Source organism: Plecotus auritus (genome assembly GCF_963455305.1).
Source record: "Plecotus auritus genome assembly, chromosome: 3".
NCBI classification, from domain to species: domain Eukaryota; kingdom Metazoa; phylum Chordata; class Mammalia; order Chiroptera; family Vespertilionidae; genus Plecotus; species Plecotus auritus.
Window position 1 is genome coordinate 34,820,178 of NC_137772.1, and position 20,027 is coordinate 34,840,204.

At 36.7% G+C, this 20,027-nt stretch overlaps 1 protein-coding gene across 2 annotated transcripts; it reads right to left on the bottom strand.

Annotated features, from left to right (window-relative positions):
* On the bottom strand, positions 1 to 19,976 carry ABHD13 (abhydrolase domain containing 13). 2 transcript variants are annotated; one of them, XR_013960198.1, is made up of 3 exons: positions 19,718 to 19,976; positions 2,057 to 5,467; positions 1 to 1,820 (listed from the first exon to the last, which is right to left on the bottom strand). XR_013960198.1 is itself a non-coding variant. In XM_080661768.1 (2 exons), the coding sequence occupies exon 2, from the start codon at positions 5,445 to 5,447 to the stop codon at positions 4,434 to 4,436; it is 1,014 nt and encodes a 337-aa protein (XP_080517894.1). In that variant the 5' UTR covers positions 5,448 to 5,467; positions 19,718 to 19,852; the 3' UTR covers positions 2,180 to 4,433. The 2 variants fall into 2 exon arrangements, 1 of the variants encoding a protein (XP_080517894.1); XM_080661768.1 differs by lacking the exon at positions 1 to 1,820 and having other exon boundaries at positions 2,180 to 5,467; positions 19,718 to 19,852.
* Between the last annotated feature and the right edge of the window lie 51 nt (positions 19,977 to 20,027).

Below are 20,027 nucleotides of genomic sequence, written 5' to 3' on the forward strand. Positions count from 1 at the left end.
AATTTCAGTATACATTCTGAATTTTATTTAACCATTAAGAAAACTTTAATGCCCTACCATATAACTTAGGTTAATAGAAAATATTTTTTAAACTGAATACAAAATATTTTAAGACATTAATCAAACTTTTAATGTATAAATTTATTGCATGTCAGTACAGAAAAATAGAAAGTATATTTTAAAAGAAATTTATTATAAAAAACAAATGTAAATGTTGGCTTGCCATGGTTAGCACATAACATTCAAATTTAAGCTAAAAATTTTATTACTTCTTCAAATAAAATATGGCAACAAAAATGATTTACATTATGAAATTGGATTACTTTATCCTGAACATACTTGAAAAGGTTGAAAACAACTTGAATTTTAAGTATATGCTGTACTGACAGAAAAGGTTATAAATTAACTTTATACACACTCCTGTTTCATATGAATATATGGTACTTTTTGTAAAAAAAGTGTCTCTTACCCACTGTCTTACTTTTAGACTACATTTTTAAGATACAAAATATAAATGGAAGTATATTTGTGCCATTTGGTAAAAACATGTTGACTACTATTTGGATGAATGCATTTATTTTGCAACACAAGTGAATATATTATTTTTAATTAGCTAAGATGATGTACATATATGGTAATATAAACAGGAATGCTTTTTCTATCCTATTATTTAAAAAATAGATATCTGTGCTCTGTCATTTCCAACTTTACCTGAGTGATATGAAAATACATAAATTTAAGTGGATAATCCAAAAGCATCTAATTTTTTTCAGTTTTTTTTAAACCCATAATTATTGTCAAATAAGAGAAACAGAGAGGGAGGTGGTCAGTGAAGGATTTCAGTATATCTCAACCATGACCTAATTTAAAAAGTGTCTTCTGTGACAATCTCAAGAAAACAAGGAACTAAATAAAAATTACACTTTTATACTTAAACTGAGCTTGCAAAATAACATATAAAATTGAATATGGCCTTCACTCTTTAATTCCACCAAATCTATTTCCATCTCAAACCAAATTTTTCAAACTTTAAGAAATGAATATGAAAGCATGAGGTGGTATGAATTCTCATTAAGAAATATTACAACATAATTAATACAGTGACACATTACCAAAACTGGAACTTTGGTAAATATCATGTGTCTAGACTAGAGCCTATCATGAAAAAGTAAATTTAAGCTGCCCTATAACAAAATTCAGAATTGTAGCTCAGCCATGATGGCTCAGTGGTTGAGCATCAACCTATGAACCAGGTCAATGGTTCGATTCTGGTCAAGGGCACATGCCCAGGTTGCGGGCTCGATTCCCAGTAGAGGGGTGCAGGAGGCAGCCGATCAATGATTCTCTCTCATCATTGCTGTTTCTATCTCTCTCCCTCTACCTTCCCCTCTGAAATCAATAAAAATGTATTTTTTAAAAATTCAAAATTGTAATGAAAATACCTATTTTACAATCAAAGTGTTTGCAAAAATATAGGGTAGTGGCAATATTAGGTGCTCCAGTCACTTTGTTAGAAATGTTTGGTGTTGTTATGTTTTGCATTGTTATGTTTCCTTTTCACCAATCTCACCAGTTATTTCCTAGATCTACATTTAATACATAACCTTTCACTTTGTTGCTCTTTCTGTTCTATTAGTATTATTCTTTTATCTTCTATAAATTATTTTTCCCATATTTTGCAATATCCTTTTTAGGATCCCTTTTGCCATTTCTCCCCAATAATCCCTTTTAAAACAATGGATTTTTATCTAAATAAATTATATCTTGCCATGTTTAAATAATATTTCCCAATTTACAGCAGCTTAATAACTTAAAATTTACTGCAGCTTGCCCTAACTGGTTTGGCTCAGTGGATAGAGCGTCGGCCTGCGGACTGAAGGGTCCCAGGTTCGATTCCAGTCAAGGGCATGTACCTTGGTTGCGGGCACATCCCCAGTGGGGAGTGTGCAGGAGGCGGCTGATTGATGTTTCTCTCTCATCGATGTTTCTAACTCTCTATCCCTCTCCCTTCCTCTCTGTACGAAATCAATAAAATATATTTAAAAAAAAAATTTACTGCAGCTTAATAACTTAAAATTCATTCAGAAACTCCTATAGCTGCTTTTCGATAAGCCAGAAATTAATACACAAGACGGACACACTTCTATTCCCACTAAACCTATGAATCCAAAATAACGTGACTCATTCAGAATTCACATTTTATTAACACCAAATGCTTTGGCCAAAAATTAGACACATTTTGAAGAAATTAATTTGTTTTCTATTTCTTCCTACCTAAAGAAATATTCTCAAATGCAGAAATTAGGTACTACAACCCTAGAAACAGCCTCTTCCCTTTGCTGCAGGAAGAAAGGCTCCTTAACCCAAAGAGAATGAAGGTAGGTATGGGATACATGTACTTTACAACTTTTGAAGTCCTGGCTTAAAAAAAAAAAAAAAAGATTGTTTATAAACATGGAGTATTTTAAAAAGCATAAAACAAAAACAATGATGAAGAAAAAGCTTTTAGGCTTCATCAGCATAATATTTACAACTAAATTTGATAAATTCCTTCATAGTGTAGTAGACTAAATGAATACATGAAATCATAAGAAGGTACTTTATAAACTTTAAAGAATGATACGAGTCTAAGGTTTTCCATGTAAGTTCATGTCTAAGTACAATAGATTTTGTTGTATTAAATTTTTTCCTTTGAATACATTACTATTTAAGACAGTCATTCTACATGATTGACAATATGAAAAGTATCCTTTAATTGTAGTGAAATTATACATACAAAATACACCTTCCATGATATGCATTACCAAATTTGTTTTTAAAAGCATGACTTTTTTTTACAATAATTTATAGAAAAACATTAATAATATTTGCTGTAATTTATTGTTTTCTAAATATTGACATAAAGTGAATGAGACGAATGTTATTTGGCAAAAGTATTTCTAGCCCTATCTCCATAGAAAGAGTTTTAAATTAAGGTCAAAATTATTGACCCATAATTTCTCTGTTCTAGCTGCTTGCACAAAGCCAATAAATATAGCCAAAATATTCAAAATATTACATTTAAAGCTGACATAATGCACAGAGCTCAAATACATCTAATTTTTGAGGACTGCTTGACACAACTTAGTACAATTATGCCTCATAGCTTATATATATGTATATAGATATTTAAGGTCAATCTTGCAATTTTAAGGAGCTTTTTTTAAAGTAAGATTTTTTCATACATTTCTATATGACTAAATACTACTTCCCACTGATAGCCATTTAATAGTTAAATGTAGTAATATGTTCTGTGATAAAAAGCTGTAGCATTCCTTCATCCCCACATTCCTACATGTAGAAAATTATCTTTTGTTGCAGTTCTATTTTATAACTAAAATATTAAACCAAAGAACATAGCTTTTTTGTTTTTGTTGTGTTTATTTTCAAAAAGTCCAATAAATGACACCTTGGCTTTAGTGGGTTAGATATACCTAGATACTGGGACTTAAAAATCAAATGAGGAAATTTCTGTAAAACAGTATATACAATTATGTAATAAGGGTTCCTACTTTAATTCTTAAACAAGTTATCGTCTTCGTTATGACTGCCATTGGTGGTTTACCTGTATACTTTTGAAATTGATAAAAGGTAAAATTCTCTTTGCCATCAAAACTACAAATGTAAAAAAGTTCAAATATGCACATTGAAGCTGCAGTGAAATTCTAAATTTCTATTTTTGCATGCCATGATCCAGACTGTACCTAACAAAACACAGTACATTTTTGTTGGAAAGTGGGGTCCCATTTATTTGTAAGAAAAAGCTGAATCTCAGCATACGCCAGAGCAAAATTCAATAGCAACCTGCACACAGGCCTCAATTTCACTTCTTGCCAAAACCAAAATAGTTCACATAAAAATAGATATAACCCAGATTACCATATACATTGGTATATGACCAGTGCTATTTACATTAAAAACATTGCATTGCATAATTCAAGAAATAAAGTATCATCATGCACTTTATTTTAAGGTGAAAAAATGCAGTTACAGAACTAAGCTTGTATACCATGATTGTCCCAATATTTACTAAAGGAATAATATCCAAAGGTTTCTCGTTTATATCTCCCCTTCCACACCCAGCCATTAATCTTAAGTATCATATAGAGTGTAACACTTTAGCAATAAGAAACTTTTGAATATATTCTTCTGGCATATTAAACTAAAGATACAGACACATAAACACATTGAAACGTTTGATGAAAATGTATGAAATAATCCCAACAATTATAGTTTTTTAAATGTAAAAAACTATTTGGATCATCTTTAAAGAGCACTAAAGTCCTTTCAACATTTAATGTCACTCTTCAGACAAGTACAGATATAACACACTTCTAGAAAGGAACATTCTTTATCATTCTACACAAATTAAAATACAGTGCAATATAAAAACATTATATAATTGTCACATTAGATGAAGTTTTTGCCATTTCTTCAGGAGAATGACTCTTTATTACTTCTTTGATGAACTGTTCAAGGCTAGTGAAGTAACCCTGGCATTGCCATGTGTCATTATGAGTTCCATCAGGAAAAATGGCTAATCTCTTAGTCCGAGATGGGGAGAGTTCATAAAGCTGCTTCATCATTACTGGTGGAATTAATTGGTCAGAGAGTCCAGAGATGAAAAGAGAAGGCATTCTGCACTGAGAAATTTTTCTGTAGGACAAAAATTTATTTTTGTAGCACCATAAAGGAAGGTAACGCATTGGAAAGAATGAAAATAAAGTCCTGGCCATATGTGGTATGCTTAAAAATGTGTTCTCCACCATAATGGCTGAAATCCTATGTGAATTTTCAGAAGCCAAATGAATAGCCACTGCTCCTCCCAAGGAACGACCAAAAAGAAAAATTTTTGTTTTGTCAAGGTCAGGTCTAGTCATCACATAGTCCAGCACAGCTTCAGAATCTAAGTAGAGTCCTTCTTCACTTGCTTCTCCATCACTTTTCCCATATCCTCGATAATCAACAAGCAAAAGATTAACTTTGAGGTTAACCAACATAAGCAATGCATTTGGTAACCTGTGACCTATGTTGCCTGCATTCCCATGAAAATAAATTATGGTTGGAGAATAGGGTGAATTGTCTCCAGTATATCTTACCAAAATAAGATTCAGACGCACTCCATCTTTGGTTCTGATAAAAATGTTTTCATGTGGAATACCAGTGGGCATAGGAACATAAAGGCGTGAGGAAGATGGCTGTTCTGGAAAATAGAGCAATACATCCTGGAATTTATATAGAATACCTGCTATTGATATGAATATTAACAAAAGTAAGATAATGCCTCCATACAGATGAAAAGTCACTATTAAAGGTAAGAGAGAAATACGGCAGAGAGCCCAAGACCAGGAGGCCAAGGTTATTAGCCATCTTTCAACAAAGTTCCACAGCATCCAGGACTTTTCCATTGTAGCTCTCTGTAAGTGTCCTAAAGAAAAAAACAGAGAGACATTATCAGTAATCGGACACATATCTCTTAAAGTTAGATCCATGATCCATATAAATCTTGATACTAGATGAATCCTTAAAAGCCTGTATCAATCCATCCACAAAACTGGTTACTCTAATTTCCCTTGTCCCTTCTGTTATCAACAGTCTCCTTTCTCCCTCCAGTGCTATCATGGTCATCAAACTATATTCATTTTGTGAAATGTGCTTAGTAGCATTTACTGCCAGGTACTTTCATTCATGTATTCTCCTTGATTTGATAGAAAAATAAGTTGATGCCATGTTCCCAATTTTTTAAATGAAGGAACAGGGAGACACAGGGGTAAGTATAAGTGGACTGGCTATATTTTCATTTTTCTTCAGATAAACAGCCAGAAGTGGAATTGATGGATCATATTGTAGTTCTATTTTTAATTTCCTGAGGAACCTCCATACTGTTTTCATGGTACCTGTACCAATTTACATCACACTAACAGTGAACAATGGTTCCCTTTCTCCACATCCTTACTAACATTTGTTATTTCTTGTCTTTGTTATGCTAGCATTTTAACAGGTCTGAGGTGATATCTCAGTTTTGATTTGCATTTTCCTGATGAATAGTGTTTTCATGTACCTATTGGTCATCTGTATATCTTCTTTGGAAAAATATTTATTCAGACATTCTGCCCTCTTATTTTTTAGCTATTGATTTATATGAGTTCTTTATATATTATGGATATTAAACCCTTACCAGATATATGATTTGCAAATATTCTCTTCCCTTCAAAGGTTGTCTTTTCATTTTGTTGATAGTTTCCTTTGTTGTTCAGAAGCTTTTAAATTTGATATAGTCCCATTTGTTTATTTTTGCTTTTGTTGCCTTTGCTTTTAGTGTCAGATCAAAAAAAGCATTACCAAAACTTATATTAAGGGGCTTGGCACTGTTTTCTTTCTAGAAGTTTGGTGGTTTCAGGACTTACATTAAAGTCTTTACTCCAATTTGAGTTAATTTTTGTGCATGGTAAGATAGTGATCCAGTTTTTCCAGCACCATTTATTGATGAGATTGTCCTTTCCCATTATATTCTTGGCTTCTTTGTTGTAAATTAATTGGCCATGTATGTGTGGATTTATTTCTGGGCTCTTATTCTGCTCCACTGATTTGTGTGCCAATGCAGTACTGTTTTGATTATTACAGTTTTGTAATACAGTTTGAAATCAGGGAGAGTGATGCCTCCCACTTTGTTTTCCTTTCTAAATACTGCTTTGGCTACTTGGGGTCTTCTGTGGTTCCATAGAAACTTTAGGATAATTTGTTCTATTTCTGTGAAAAATGCAACTGGAATTTTGATACAGATTGTATTAAGTCCGTAGTTTGCTTTGGGTAGTATGAACATGTTAAGAATATTAATTCTTCCAATCTATGAGCATGGAATAGCTTTTCACTTAATTGTGTCTTCTTCAATTTCTTTCATTTAATGTGTTACAGTTTTCAGTGTACTGGTATTTCACCTCCTTGGTTAAACTGATTCCTAAATATCTTACTCTTTTTGATGGAATTGAAAATAGGATTTTCTGAATTTCTCTTTCTGATAGTTTATTAGTGCATAGAAACAAAACAGATTTTGGAATTCTACAGCATTACTAAGATAGTTTGAGGGCAAACCTGATTAAAGAGGTAGTTAACAGATTCTAACCTATCAAGACCAATTGACGTAATATTGTCAATATTCTTTTTACATTGTAGAAAAAAATATAATTAAACAAACCAGAACAAGAAAAATAAAATATTTTCCTCTCTACCTGGAGGTTTTCACAGCTAAACTTAAAAAATAATTTAAATTAACCATTCGTTTCTAATATTGTATTATTTTCAGAAAAAAAGTAATACTTTGTCTTTCCCATATGATTAAAAAGAAATTTCAGATTACTAATATAACAAAATATGTAAAATATTTTATATAGTCCTTACTGCAATTTCATACCAGTGAGTCAACACTCATTGCTATGCTGTATTGATAAAGCCATAAATACTTGGGGGATAAGTGTAAAAGAAACAAATTTTCTTTGAGAACCAGAGAAAAATTAAGAAAGTGACTTATTAGAGACAATATTTTTAAAATATTGCTGAAAAATACAACTGATAAAAAGAAAATTCAGAAAAAAAGCTATCAAAAGTCAACTTTTTAATCAAATAAAAAATGTATGCATGTTGTCTTAAAATGGCAAGAGTTAAGATACATTACAATTTTTCTTATATATTTACCAAGTTTTAAAAGACATTAAATTCTCTTTTACTAACAAACTATCAGAAAGAAGTCACTCTTACATTTGATACATAATTGTTAATGACTAATTTTTAAAACTGTACTGTAGCCATAAGCTAATAAATGTAGCATTTTAATTCATCATGTTAGGTTTAAACACTACAAAATATAAAATAAAGTTAGAATGGCTATAAAGATGAGTTAGATGATTTAACAGATTCAATTTTCACTATTATTTCATGAAACATGTTTACTATTTTGTTAAACAGATTTTAAATTTGAATTCTTGTTCAAATGACTCTGCACATAAACCCAACATCGTATTTTTCTGAAGTTTCTCTGAAATCAATACTGCCATCCAGTTGCAGCAAGTTTTATTACAATGAGCACTATACTAGAGAAAAGCAGGTATGTCAGGTAAACAAAAAACCAAACCTAAAAGCTATAGAACCAATACCTGACCACTAGGTGTCAGAACTAGGTAAAAATCAGACTGAAAGAATAAGCCAATTACAGCAAATACTAAATCATTGTTCAGGTCAACAAAAAAGGCCTTTCACAATCTATGACTGTTATTTACCAACTAGAGGCCCGGTGCATGAAATGCATGCACGGTATGGTCCCTAGGCCTCGCTAGTGATCAGGGAGGATCAGGTTTCCTGCCTCCCGGCCTCCTCCTTCCCTTGCCACCTGCCCCCTGGTGGTCAGCACACATCTTAGCAAGCGATCGGACTCCTGGTCTCCTGGTCGAACTCCCAAGGGGACAATTTGCATATTAGCCTTTTATTATATAGGATAGCTTAAAGTAGCCAGGGCTACTCTCTATATCCATTCGTTGTTGTGGATAATTCTCAACAACACATCTGGTCACTTAAACATTTAACCTAATGTTTACTTATTTTATTTTTTTATTTATAAGCAATATCTGAGTGATTTTCATATGTACACAGAAGTTGTATTGGGCAAGTATGAAAACACACTGGCATTAACTGTATACATCAAAATAAAAGAATTTTGTGTAATAATTAGGATTAACAAGGTTTGGGATGTAAAATATAAATATACTAGAGCACTGTAACATTTCAAAAATAATTTAATATGTTTCTTTAGTGAAAAATTTTACTTTTTTTTTTTTATAATCAGGCCCATCATTTTTGAGAAGTTTCAGAGAGATGGTTAACTCAAACATCACTTATTTGGCGACATAGTAGGGGAAAAAGCCACAAAAATCCCATCAGTCTTAAAGTCTATGCTATCTTATACATATCTGCAGAATAATCTTGGGTTTATCACTTATTTCCAGTCTGAATTCTTTTTTCAGTAGAATGAGAACTTAAAAATGCCTGTATTATCAAATGAAAATTTTAAAAAGCATTTATAAATGCTACAGATATATTAACTTTATTTACTTTTGTGACCAAGTATTTCTGGTTGTACTACTACATTCTTAACTGTGTTCTGCTCAAGTTAACATCAAATCAGAATTTACCACACAACTATAAGAAAAAAAAATATGAAAATTTGAAAAGGACATGGTAAAGCATTTCTATAACCCAGATAATCCCAGGAGTGAATTGACTCAATTTTCAAATCAAACAAAGTGTATATCAATGACTAAAAAAAACCCTATTGCAACACTAGATAAAATACAAAGCTTCTAATATCTACACAAGGCATATTTTGAAATTCAAACCACACACACACACACACACACACACACACAATCTATATAGTTAAAATTTTCAATTATTCAAACTGAAAAATAATTGTTTTAAGTAGCCTCTTTAGTTTCTAATTTCAACATACAATTTAAATTTAAATAGACCAGAAACTATTTTTTTTTCACTACTGTATTCCCTACTGGGTAGTATAACACTTTATATATACTCAAGAGTAAAATTTTTAAAAAAACAACCCAGTAATATATCTGAATTATTAAACTTCTGCTCAATCCAGATTTCTCTCCACTTCTAAGAAAACATAACTGTATTCTGAGCACTGGACACATATGTTTAAGAGTGGATATAAGAAAAATTGCATATTTAAGTCCATTATTGGTTAGGGAAAATTCAACTTGCAGTTTTCCACAAAGCATTCCTGAAACGTCACCTTAACTAAATGACTTTGTGATAAACATCTTACAATGAATTGTTAAACGGTGAGAGTCAGAATAAAAGCCAATTCATTTTGAGAAACATCTAACGGAAGTCAATTTTAAAGACAAGTTAGTAAAAACTGCTCTGGATTGTCTACTTGTCTTTTCTAATACGTTTATGGCACACTAATGGTCAGAAAGAGACCTCCAATCACTGACTGCCTCATTTTTACATAACCCAATTTGCCAATAATTTCTGCTCCCTAGGCTTTATCATAAGGGAACTAGAACAAGCAAAATTAACACAGGAAGAATTTTTTATTTACTAAATTTGCTGAAACTATCCCAGATGTTATGATAGTTGATGTAAATGAATGGTGTCTCTGATACAGTCCACTGTAGGTTCTACAGCAAGCTTTATGCAAGTTTTCCATTTATTTTGTTAATAAATTGAGTAAAGGGTTAACAAAAACCTTTTCTCTCCATAAAAAAAAAAATTACCTCTGGCTAACCTTCTAACATGGTTTCCCTGGAAACCTCATAAAGGCAGGATATCAGTTATGTTTCTAAGCAACGTTTTGTGTGGTAAACTTGACCACTATTGGTGAGCTAAATCTGGATTGAGCAGACAGTGAGCAGGGCTACACATGCCAAGTGAGAAGTAAAAAGAGTGGGCTTTTCTGAATGGTACATAATCTGCAACTGGCCTGTCCCTCTGCTGAATCCTGGACACCATGCCCATGTGCTGTTACAAAAGATATTGTCTTGTGGCGCACAAAACAAGTCAGGAGGCACCCACCCATGTGTCGTCTTTCCACTAGCCTGTACTATCACCTAGGAACAATACACCTGATGCTGATTTCCTGGGTTTTCTATCTCATTTCTTTCAACAAAGCGGGGAGAGGTTTGTGCCAGGTATGGTCCATTGGGTCTTTTAAGTGTGAATGCCCAGCTGAATACAAGACCACTGCTGCTGGTCATGAAGAATAAGCAAGGTGATTAGTTACCCTCTAAAGTATGTCCTTCGGGGCAAAATATTTATAAAACGTGTTGCCAGGAGAGATGGATTATTTGCCAGGTTCTTTTCCATGCTGAAATGCATTTGCTGATAATCTTAGCATCATAAACAATCAAGAGGAATGGTGAGTTTCATATATTCAAAGTTTAATCAAGCTTAATACTACTCAGAAGGGTGGCTTACAGGGGAAAAAGATCTGTGGAGAAGAGAATCTTAGTCAACCAATAAACTCTCATCTCTCATGCTTCTTCTAAATTACTAGAGGCCTGGTGCACGAATTTGTGCACAGATGGGGCTGGGCCACCCACCCCTATCGCCCCCCCCCCCAATCAGGGGACGGGGTTGGCCAGGGGAGGGGCTGTGGGCTGGCCCCACCCCCTGGTTGAACTCCTGGTTGAACTCCTAGTTGAACTCCCAGTTGAGGGGACAATTTGCATATTAGCCTTTTATTATATAGGATTATTATGTGTTTAACCTTATGTCTACATCTCAAATAAATGCCTTATTACCATTTCTCACTTCTGCCTTTTGCCATGTTACCACACCAGCCGTCACATGTCAAATGTCTCTAATACCTATCTGTAACTTTAACCACCCCCAGTAACTCCTTAACTACTTACTATCATGAGAATCTGATGCATCAGCTCTTATAATGATCACTCATAAAAAGCACACCTCACTTGCTAATAAATCTAACGGATTTTTCTCAATTCACACTGCAACACCATACCCCTAAGTGGCACCAAACATTAATTCTTTCTCAGCTTCCAGTATACTCAAATTTCTGTGTTTTCCCCTCTGACCTACTCCAATTTAGGCATTTTCCAAGGTCCTATCTACTTACCTTCTTTCCTTCAGTGATTTCATTCTTTCTCATGGCTCCAAGTATCATACTTGTGTATGAAGCATTTCCATTCTCTATGTCTACTCCATCTACATCAGTGCCTTTACTTGGGCCACCTTCTCAGCCTCTTTCTGCCCATAATTCTCCTGCAGGATCTGGCACTGTTCTGGAGAGGCCCATTGCAGACGCTGGACCACCAGCCAGCTGCATTTGTTGTCCTGGTGTCAGTACCAATCTTGCCTGTCACATTGGAATCCCCAAAGAAGTCAAAGTAATCATCCTAAATCTCATAGAGTTCTCCTATCTACAGCAGGATCTTCTTGGCATTGGCATGTTCCTTCTCCCCATCAATGCCTGCCATACATCTGACAGCAGCTACAGGAAGCGAGAAGGAGTACAAAGCTATCTTAGCTATTTTGATTTTCGTTGTGTCATGATCTACTTAGGAAACCAGACATGGACATATAGAACTGTACATGTCTAACATAAGCTTATTTAATTATAGATGACACAAAGAAAATCAAAGAAATGGCCACAATTGTCCTTAAATATAGGAAAAGAAAAATAAAACCTTAAGTGTGTGTCCTTTACAACACAGGTTTAGTAATATCTAAATTCCATCATGCTTGATTACTTATAGGAACCAAGTAGAAATTTATGCAAACTTTTTAAGGATTTCATTTACTTTCTACCAAACAGCTGTCTATGACACTCATTTTTATTCATTTAAACACAGTTTCTCACAAGAACTGGAAGTATTCAAGCATAATCTAAATAAATACTTGGCATGGACCGTGTAGAGAAAATCAGAGCAGTTGAACTGAATGAATGAACTTTATAAACCTGAGATCTTTCTATGCCAGTGATTCTCAAAAGGTGGTTGCAAGGCCCTGGGGTCTCCAAGGCCCTTTCAAGGGATCTTGGAAATCAATATTATAAATACACAAAGATGTTTTTTCATTGTCTGATATTTGCATTAATAGTGCAAAATCAGTGAGAGGTTAAACTGCTGGTGCCTTAGCAAGAATGGTAGTAGCACCAAAATGTAGAAGCCACTCATTGTATTCTTTATCACAATGAACACCAGGAAATAGGATGGTGAAATCATTTTTATTTAAGAATGTCATTGAAGAAGCAGTTAAAATTATTAATTGTATTTCAACCAATGAGTACACAACTTTTAAACACTTTGTGTGACATTTGTTTGATGTAAAGCACTAGGTGCTGTGTAATGAAATATGAGTTGTAAGTTGAGTTAGCTGCTTTTTTCAGGTGGCAACATTCTGACTTAAAAAGACAATTAACAAGTGGTTACTCAAACTCAAGTGTTTGATAGATATTTTCTGGAAAATGAATAAATGGCCAATCGCTTCCCAAGACTTAGACACTTTTCTGATTAAATCATCATATTAACAAACTAGGGGCCCAGTGCATCAATTTGTGTACCATGAAAGGAACTGTGGGCTGCGAGGTTGTGGTGGGCACAGAGATGGGTCTGGGCCCATCCTCCATGCCCCTGCCCGGCCTCTCCCGCCATGACTCCCCAGCCCGTCTGCTGGCAGCCCCGCTCCCGCTGTTGCCACTCCCAAACGCTGCTGGCGCCGGCCCCATTCTCATCTGCTGACAGCTCAGAGCAATTGGGGCCAGCGCCAGAAGCAGGTGTGAGTGAGGCTGGCACCGTCAGCACGTGCGAGCAGTGGCTGCTGCCCCAACCACCCCTCAGGAGCAGGGAGAGGTAGAGAAGCCCTCAGGGGCAATCGGGGCTGATAGCTGCCGCTTGCACCCGCTGACAACGCTGAGCAATCAGGGCTGGCGCCAGACGCCAGCAGCGGGTATGAGCAGTGGCTCCGACACCAGCTACGGGCGGGGCCAGTGCCATCAGTGGGTGCGAGCGGCAGCTCCGGAGCCGGCAGCGGGTGTGAGTGAGGCCATCACCGGCAGCGGGTGCGAGAGACGGCTGCCGACCCTGTTCGCCCCTCAGAAGCAGGCGGAGGTTGAGATGCTGTGAGGGGCGATTGGGGCCGGCAACCGCCACTCGCAACCGCTTATGGCACCAAGTGATTGGGGCGGGCGCCAGGCACTGGCAGCGGGTGCAAGCTGTGGCTCCAGTGCCAGCAGCGGGTGTGTGCAGGGCTGGCGCCAGCAAGCAGGTGCAAGCAGGACGCGGCACGTGGGAGCAAAGAATTTTCAGTAACCACTAGAGGCTCGCCCCGATGACAGCAACCAGTGCCCTGCCTTGGTCTGGCGCCCCCGCTCACCTGCTCCACCATCCCACTGCAGCCAATGCCTGCCATGTTCCGTGCTCTGCCACCTGCTGCCGACGCCGCCATGTTTTGCGCGCGCCCCCTGGTGGTCAGCGCATGTCATAGCGACTAGTTGTTCAGTTGTTAGGTTGTTCTGCCATTTGGTCTATTTGCATATTAGGGTTTTATATATATAGGTGAGATTTTGAAAACCTATTAAACATGTCAACATTTGCAATAATTTGCTCAATATGGCAAACTATTATTTTTCAAATAGTTTTGTGACCAATGAATGGTGTCACAAAATCAGGCATGGGTTGAAAAAGACAAACAAAAAACAATCCCGAAATTAACATATCTAGGAATAAACTTAACTAAGGAGGTAAAAGACCTGTACTCGGAAAAATACAGGACAATGAAAAAAGAGATAGAGGAAGACATAAACAGATGGAAGAACATACCGTGTTGATGGAATGGTAGAATCAACATCATTAAAATGTCCATACTACCCAAAGCAAACCATAGATTCAATGCACTCCCCATTAAAATATCAACAGCATACTTCACAGACCTAGAAAGAACTCTCCAAAAATTCACATGGAATAAAAAAAGACTCCCAATAGCTGCAGCAATCCTGAGAAAGAAGAACAAAGTAGGAGGGATCTCAATACCAGATTTCAAGCTATATTACAAAGCCACTGTTCTCAAAACTGCCTGGTACTGGCACAAGAACAGACATATAGACCAATGGAAGAGGAAAGAGAACCCAGAAATTGACCCAAATCACTATACTCAATTAATATTTGACAAAGGAGGCAAGAACATACAATGGAGTCAAGGCAATCTCTTTAAAAAATGGTGTTGGAAAAATTGGACAGATACATGCAAAAAAATGAAACTAGACCACCAATTTACACCATACATAAAAATAAACTCAAAATGAATAAAGGACTTAAACGTAAGACGGGAAACCACGGGCAGCAAAATCTCAGGCTCCTAGGGCAATGGAAACTAAAGAGAAAATAAGCAAATGAGACTACATCAAAATAAAAAGCTTCTGCACAGCAAAAGAAACCATCAACAAAACAACAAGAAGGCCCACTGCATGGGAGAACATATTTGCCAATATTATTTCCCATAAGGGTTTAATCTCCAACATTTACAGGGAACTCATACAACTTAACAAAAGGAACATAAACAACCCAATCAAAAAATGGGCAATGGACCTAAATAGATACTTTTCGAAAGAGGACACACAGAAGGCCAAGAGACATATGAAAACATGCTCAAAGTCACTAATCTCCAAGAGATGCAAATCAAAATGACAATGTGATACCATCTCACACCTGTCAGAATAGCTATCATCAACAAATCAACAAATGACAAGTGCTGGCAAGGATGAGGAGAAAAAGGAAACCTCCTGCACTGCTGGTGGTCTTAGGCTCTACAGCAGGTTGAGAACCGCTAGCAGGGTCGCCTAAGATCATCGGAAAACACAGATATTTACATTACGATTCATTACAGTAGCAAAATTACAGTTATGAAGTAGCAACGAAAATAATTTTATGGTTGGGGGTCACCACAACATGAGGAACTGTATTAAAGGGTCGCGGCATTAGAAAGGTTGAGAACCACTGCCCTAAGATCTCACAAATTCTATTTTATAGGCAATAGGGAAAAAAAAAAAAAGGTAAAGTTGGAGAAATATGCATTAGATTATAAATAACAGTGTCTTTACTAAATAGAAGGTTGGTGGCCCTGGTTATGTGACTTTTAATAGTAATTTAAGTATGCACCCAAGATAAAAAAAGGTCTCTAAAAATCTGATGTGCAAAGATGTAGTGATTTTATATTTCAATTGAGGTTTGTAAAATATTTTATTCATCATACATTTTCAGTCTTCTTCCCAGACCTCCCTCATCAAAATAACATATTTTTAAAGATCACATAGTTAAAATTATAGAACATAACTTTGGCTAAATAATCTTTATGTAGAACAACATATATAGTATGTTTTAGGAGTGTGTTATTAATGAGAGAGAAAGAAAAACCAGAAAATAAGTATACAAGGAATTGTCATGCGTTTCCATGAACTCGGCACTGTTTGTTCTGTGCTTTGTTAATGGGACTTAGGTTATTCTCTCCAATAAAAAGTAAATGATGGCACAACAGCACATTGAAGATTAATTCCAAGTCTAGAGTAACAACCACCCTAAACTTTCTCCTTACCAAATAATTTTATTGTTCTCCCTCTGACATTGGTAATCTATTTGAATCACTTACCCAGCAACATTTTATACAAAAAATTAAAAAAAAATAAAGAATAACAACTTAAATATATCAAGAACTAAAACTCAAACTGCAATGGTACAGTTTAATTATTATAGTCCCAATAATTAGCAGAGTAAATCAGACAAATATGTTATTCTTTCAATTACAGATAAAATTATATTTTAATAAAGAACTGTCTCGCCAAATAAAAGTAAATGCTAATTACTCTAATTACTTGTATTTGCAAAAGTTTACATTGTATTGCAGTGTATATTGATTTACTGATTTTGCCAATAGTAAAAGGTCTTTGTAAACTACAAAAGATTTTACTTATATGTGAATTTTCCAAAAACCATTTGATTAAAGGTTAACCAATTATAAATAAAATAAAAATATCCTAAGTCATTAGTGAACTATTACTTTTAAAGCTCCTTAAAGTCCACCTTAAATTAATAATTTTAGGAATACCTTGTTTAAAAATAAAAATCGCTCATACGTTAAAAAAACATACCTACAAGTGATAGAACAATGCATAGGTTCAAGTGAAAACTGTAAAAAGTGGAAAGCAAATTCCATGTGTCACTGCTAACATCTACATTTCAGGGGAAGACTGAGTAGCCCATGGTGCTCCTTAAGTACTCTGGGAGAATTCACAGCTTCTCATCACATTTCAGGTAATACAGAACTCAGATTCAGCCTTCCTGCCTGAGTACATCTCCTTTTCTGCTAAGCACTGGGAAGTTAAGAAACCATGCCAGCTGCACAGCTGAAATGGAAACACAAATAGCTGCTCTCAGTCAGTGTGCTGGAGACACCACAGAATAAATCATCTATTTCCCTAATGGTTACCCACATGCCATCAATAATGAAAAAGTGTGTATTAATAGTCCTGTGGGACAAATGAACATAACTGCCTATGAAAATGTTGGATAGTAATTGAACAGTTCAGACAGCATTTTAAACTGGGATTTAAATCTGCTTGAGCAGATATTTCAATTATAATGGGCAGCAACATAGTAGTATTTTTGTGCTTTCCCCTTCACTTAAGTATGGAAGACTTAGTAAATATAGTAAACTCTGACAGAATAAAAAAAGATGATAGATTATTGTCACTTAGGAAGCCAATTCAATTTATTCAAAGATTATAAATACCTATAAGGAAGAAAATGGTAAAAAAAAAAAAAATCTACAAGGCTATCAATGCAAAACAGATGTTTGAATTAAGACAAAGAAATCCAGGAAGTTTCCTCCATACAAAGGGGTAATGTTCTAAATGTTTTACTATAAACTGCATGGATGAAACTTATAATTTATTTTCTTATGAAATCAATGTTACAGAAGTAAGACTCTCAGGCCAGCTCATAAATGCATGAAATCCCAGTTCATGTTCCGGAAATTCTACACCTTCATAATTCCAGTAACACCTATAAGACGCAGTAACAGAAAATGTAATAATTTAGTAGCAGTCTATCATATCAGGAAAAAATCTTAATTAGAATAAATTAGAAGAACTAGAACCTTCTTTAGGTGTATTCTAAAATGAATATAAAAGGGCCTCAGGCATTCCTGAAGTGACTAAATAAGAATTAGAAAAATTTTAGAATCTCTTGAGTAATAATTGAATTGAATTAATGAAAAAGAGATAGAAATACATTTGCCTGAAATAAGTGACAAGAGAGGGGAGATCCTAGGAGAATGTTAGGTTAAAGCTTCCTGTACCCACCACTAAGTCATACTGTTAACCCAGGACAACTTTGTTAGTAAATCCAGAAGGCAAGGGGCATGACGTGCCTGAGAAGGCAGGTGGTGTGCCAAGATCTGTTTGTAGATTATTGATAGGCTGACTTGCTTTCATCAGTTCAAATTAACTATTAATGGGAGGCAGTGTAGTGCAGTGGAGAGTGTCTGCCTCTCTAAATAGTTTTCTCATACGTGTAAGAGGATGAAACAGGTAATTGCAAAACTGCTGAGATCAAATATAAAACACAGTATTAACAACTGTAGTTACTTCTATGAGGCAAAACTTAAGGTACTGTCAGTGAAAGTAAATACAACTAGAAGTTCTGTTAGACTTAGATTAACTGAGTATTTGCACACAGGAAATAATTGGAGCAACGCCTTATTTTACTGCCAAAACCCAGCTCAGGTAGAAGCTGCTTCAGAAAGTCTTCCCTGGACCTCTACTCCCTATTGCCAGTCATTCCATACTCTGTACTTCATACAAACTAATGTGGTGGCACTTACTATCCTTCCTATATAATAAAGATGTAATATGCAAATGGTCGTTACACCGTGAAGCATAAGGACCAACTAAAGGACTAAAGACCAGATCACGGATCAGCAGGAGGGTGGGGCAGCGAGCTACAAGCAGAGAGCTAAAGGAGGGCGCAGGGCAGCACACTATGAGTTGGGGGGGACGGGGGAGCTACAAGAGGCCGGCAACGAGCTACTGGCACACGGATTAGTGGGCAGGGCTACTAGTTATAGTATAACGCATTTGCTTTCCATAGACTCTAATGAGTTCCTTGATGAGAGTGACTTCGTCTTGTTCAACTCTGAATTTTCAGTAGGTAGCAGTGTCTGGCACGTAGTAAGTCTCTATAACAATTACTGAATTGTGCAGTCTATGTCTTAAGTAGGATAATTATGACATAACTCTTGGACAACTAAATATTATAGTCTAGTGGAATAAAATGTAACCTTTTAGTAAAAGATAGGTGATTGATCTAAGCATGTACATAAGTAAGTATTAATCTATGCCAAAGAAACTAGGAGAGGATCAATGAAAATCAAACATCAAAACTTGAAGCCCCTATCCTCTGTTGCATTTCTATTCAGTTACTAGTAAACATGCAAAAGCTGTGGAATAAAGGACTTGTTCTTGGTCATGAGACCTTGACAGAAAACGCGACTTGCAGAAAATAATTGTTCACAAAAATCAACAGTAAAATTGACTTCAACTGTATTTGGGGGCGTGCGGGTGGGGCGCGGGGAGGGAGGATCTCCTGCTGTTTCTTAAACACCCAAAACTTCCTGCCCTGAAATCCGAAGGTGTAAACCTGTTAGTGACGTGGATGGATCCGGGCTACTACAGCCTCAGACCTAGAAGCTGGGATTTTTATTTCACTTTTCATCAGTGTGCGGGAAGTGCGGGGGTGGGATGGGATGATGTCTATGTATTGGTTTGCACACTGACACCTGATTCTAAGATACGTTTAGGCACCGTCCCAGCAGGGCACCGGAGGGCCTAGGTAATGTTTCCACAAAGGGCGGTTCATTTGGGTTTCTACCCGCCGCTGCGGACTCGGCTCCTCCCGGAGTCGGCAAGGCGGGGAACGGGTGCCGCAAGGCCTGGGCGCGCAGCCCCGCACTCCCGAGGAGGCAGTTCAGGACCAGGGCGCCAATGAGGCGCCCGCCTGCCACCTCCACCCCCCCCCCCCCACCCTCCTCCGCTCCCTGCGACCTCCCTAGGATGAGCGGACCCCGCGGCTCTCAGGATCCGCACCGCACTTACTTAGACCTGCTCGCGTGCTGCGCAGTCGGCCGCGGACACGCAAGCAGATGCCGCGTAGCAGCGTCCCCCCGCGCCGCTTCCGTCACTCCACATCGTCCTCCTCCAGGCGAGGGGCCGCCGCCGTCGCCTCAGTAGCCGGAGGTCTTGTGGCGCCCTCTCGACTCCTCCACTTCCGGCCCACACTCGGTGTCGCCAGCAAATACTCCCGGCGGCTCCCACATCACCAGCTCACCGCCTCGCTCTTCCCTTAGCTACTAATAGTGGGAAATGAGCATGCGTAGAAATCGAGGCCCCGGGAGTCCCCGAGACG

Bases quoted from the DNA above. Each gene is read 5' to 3' on its own strand.
- ABHD13 (XM_080661768.1), bottom strand. From the start codon at position 5,447: ATGGAAAAGTCCTGGATGCTGTGGAACTTTGTTGAAAGATGGCTAATA.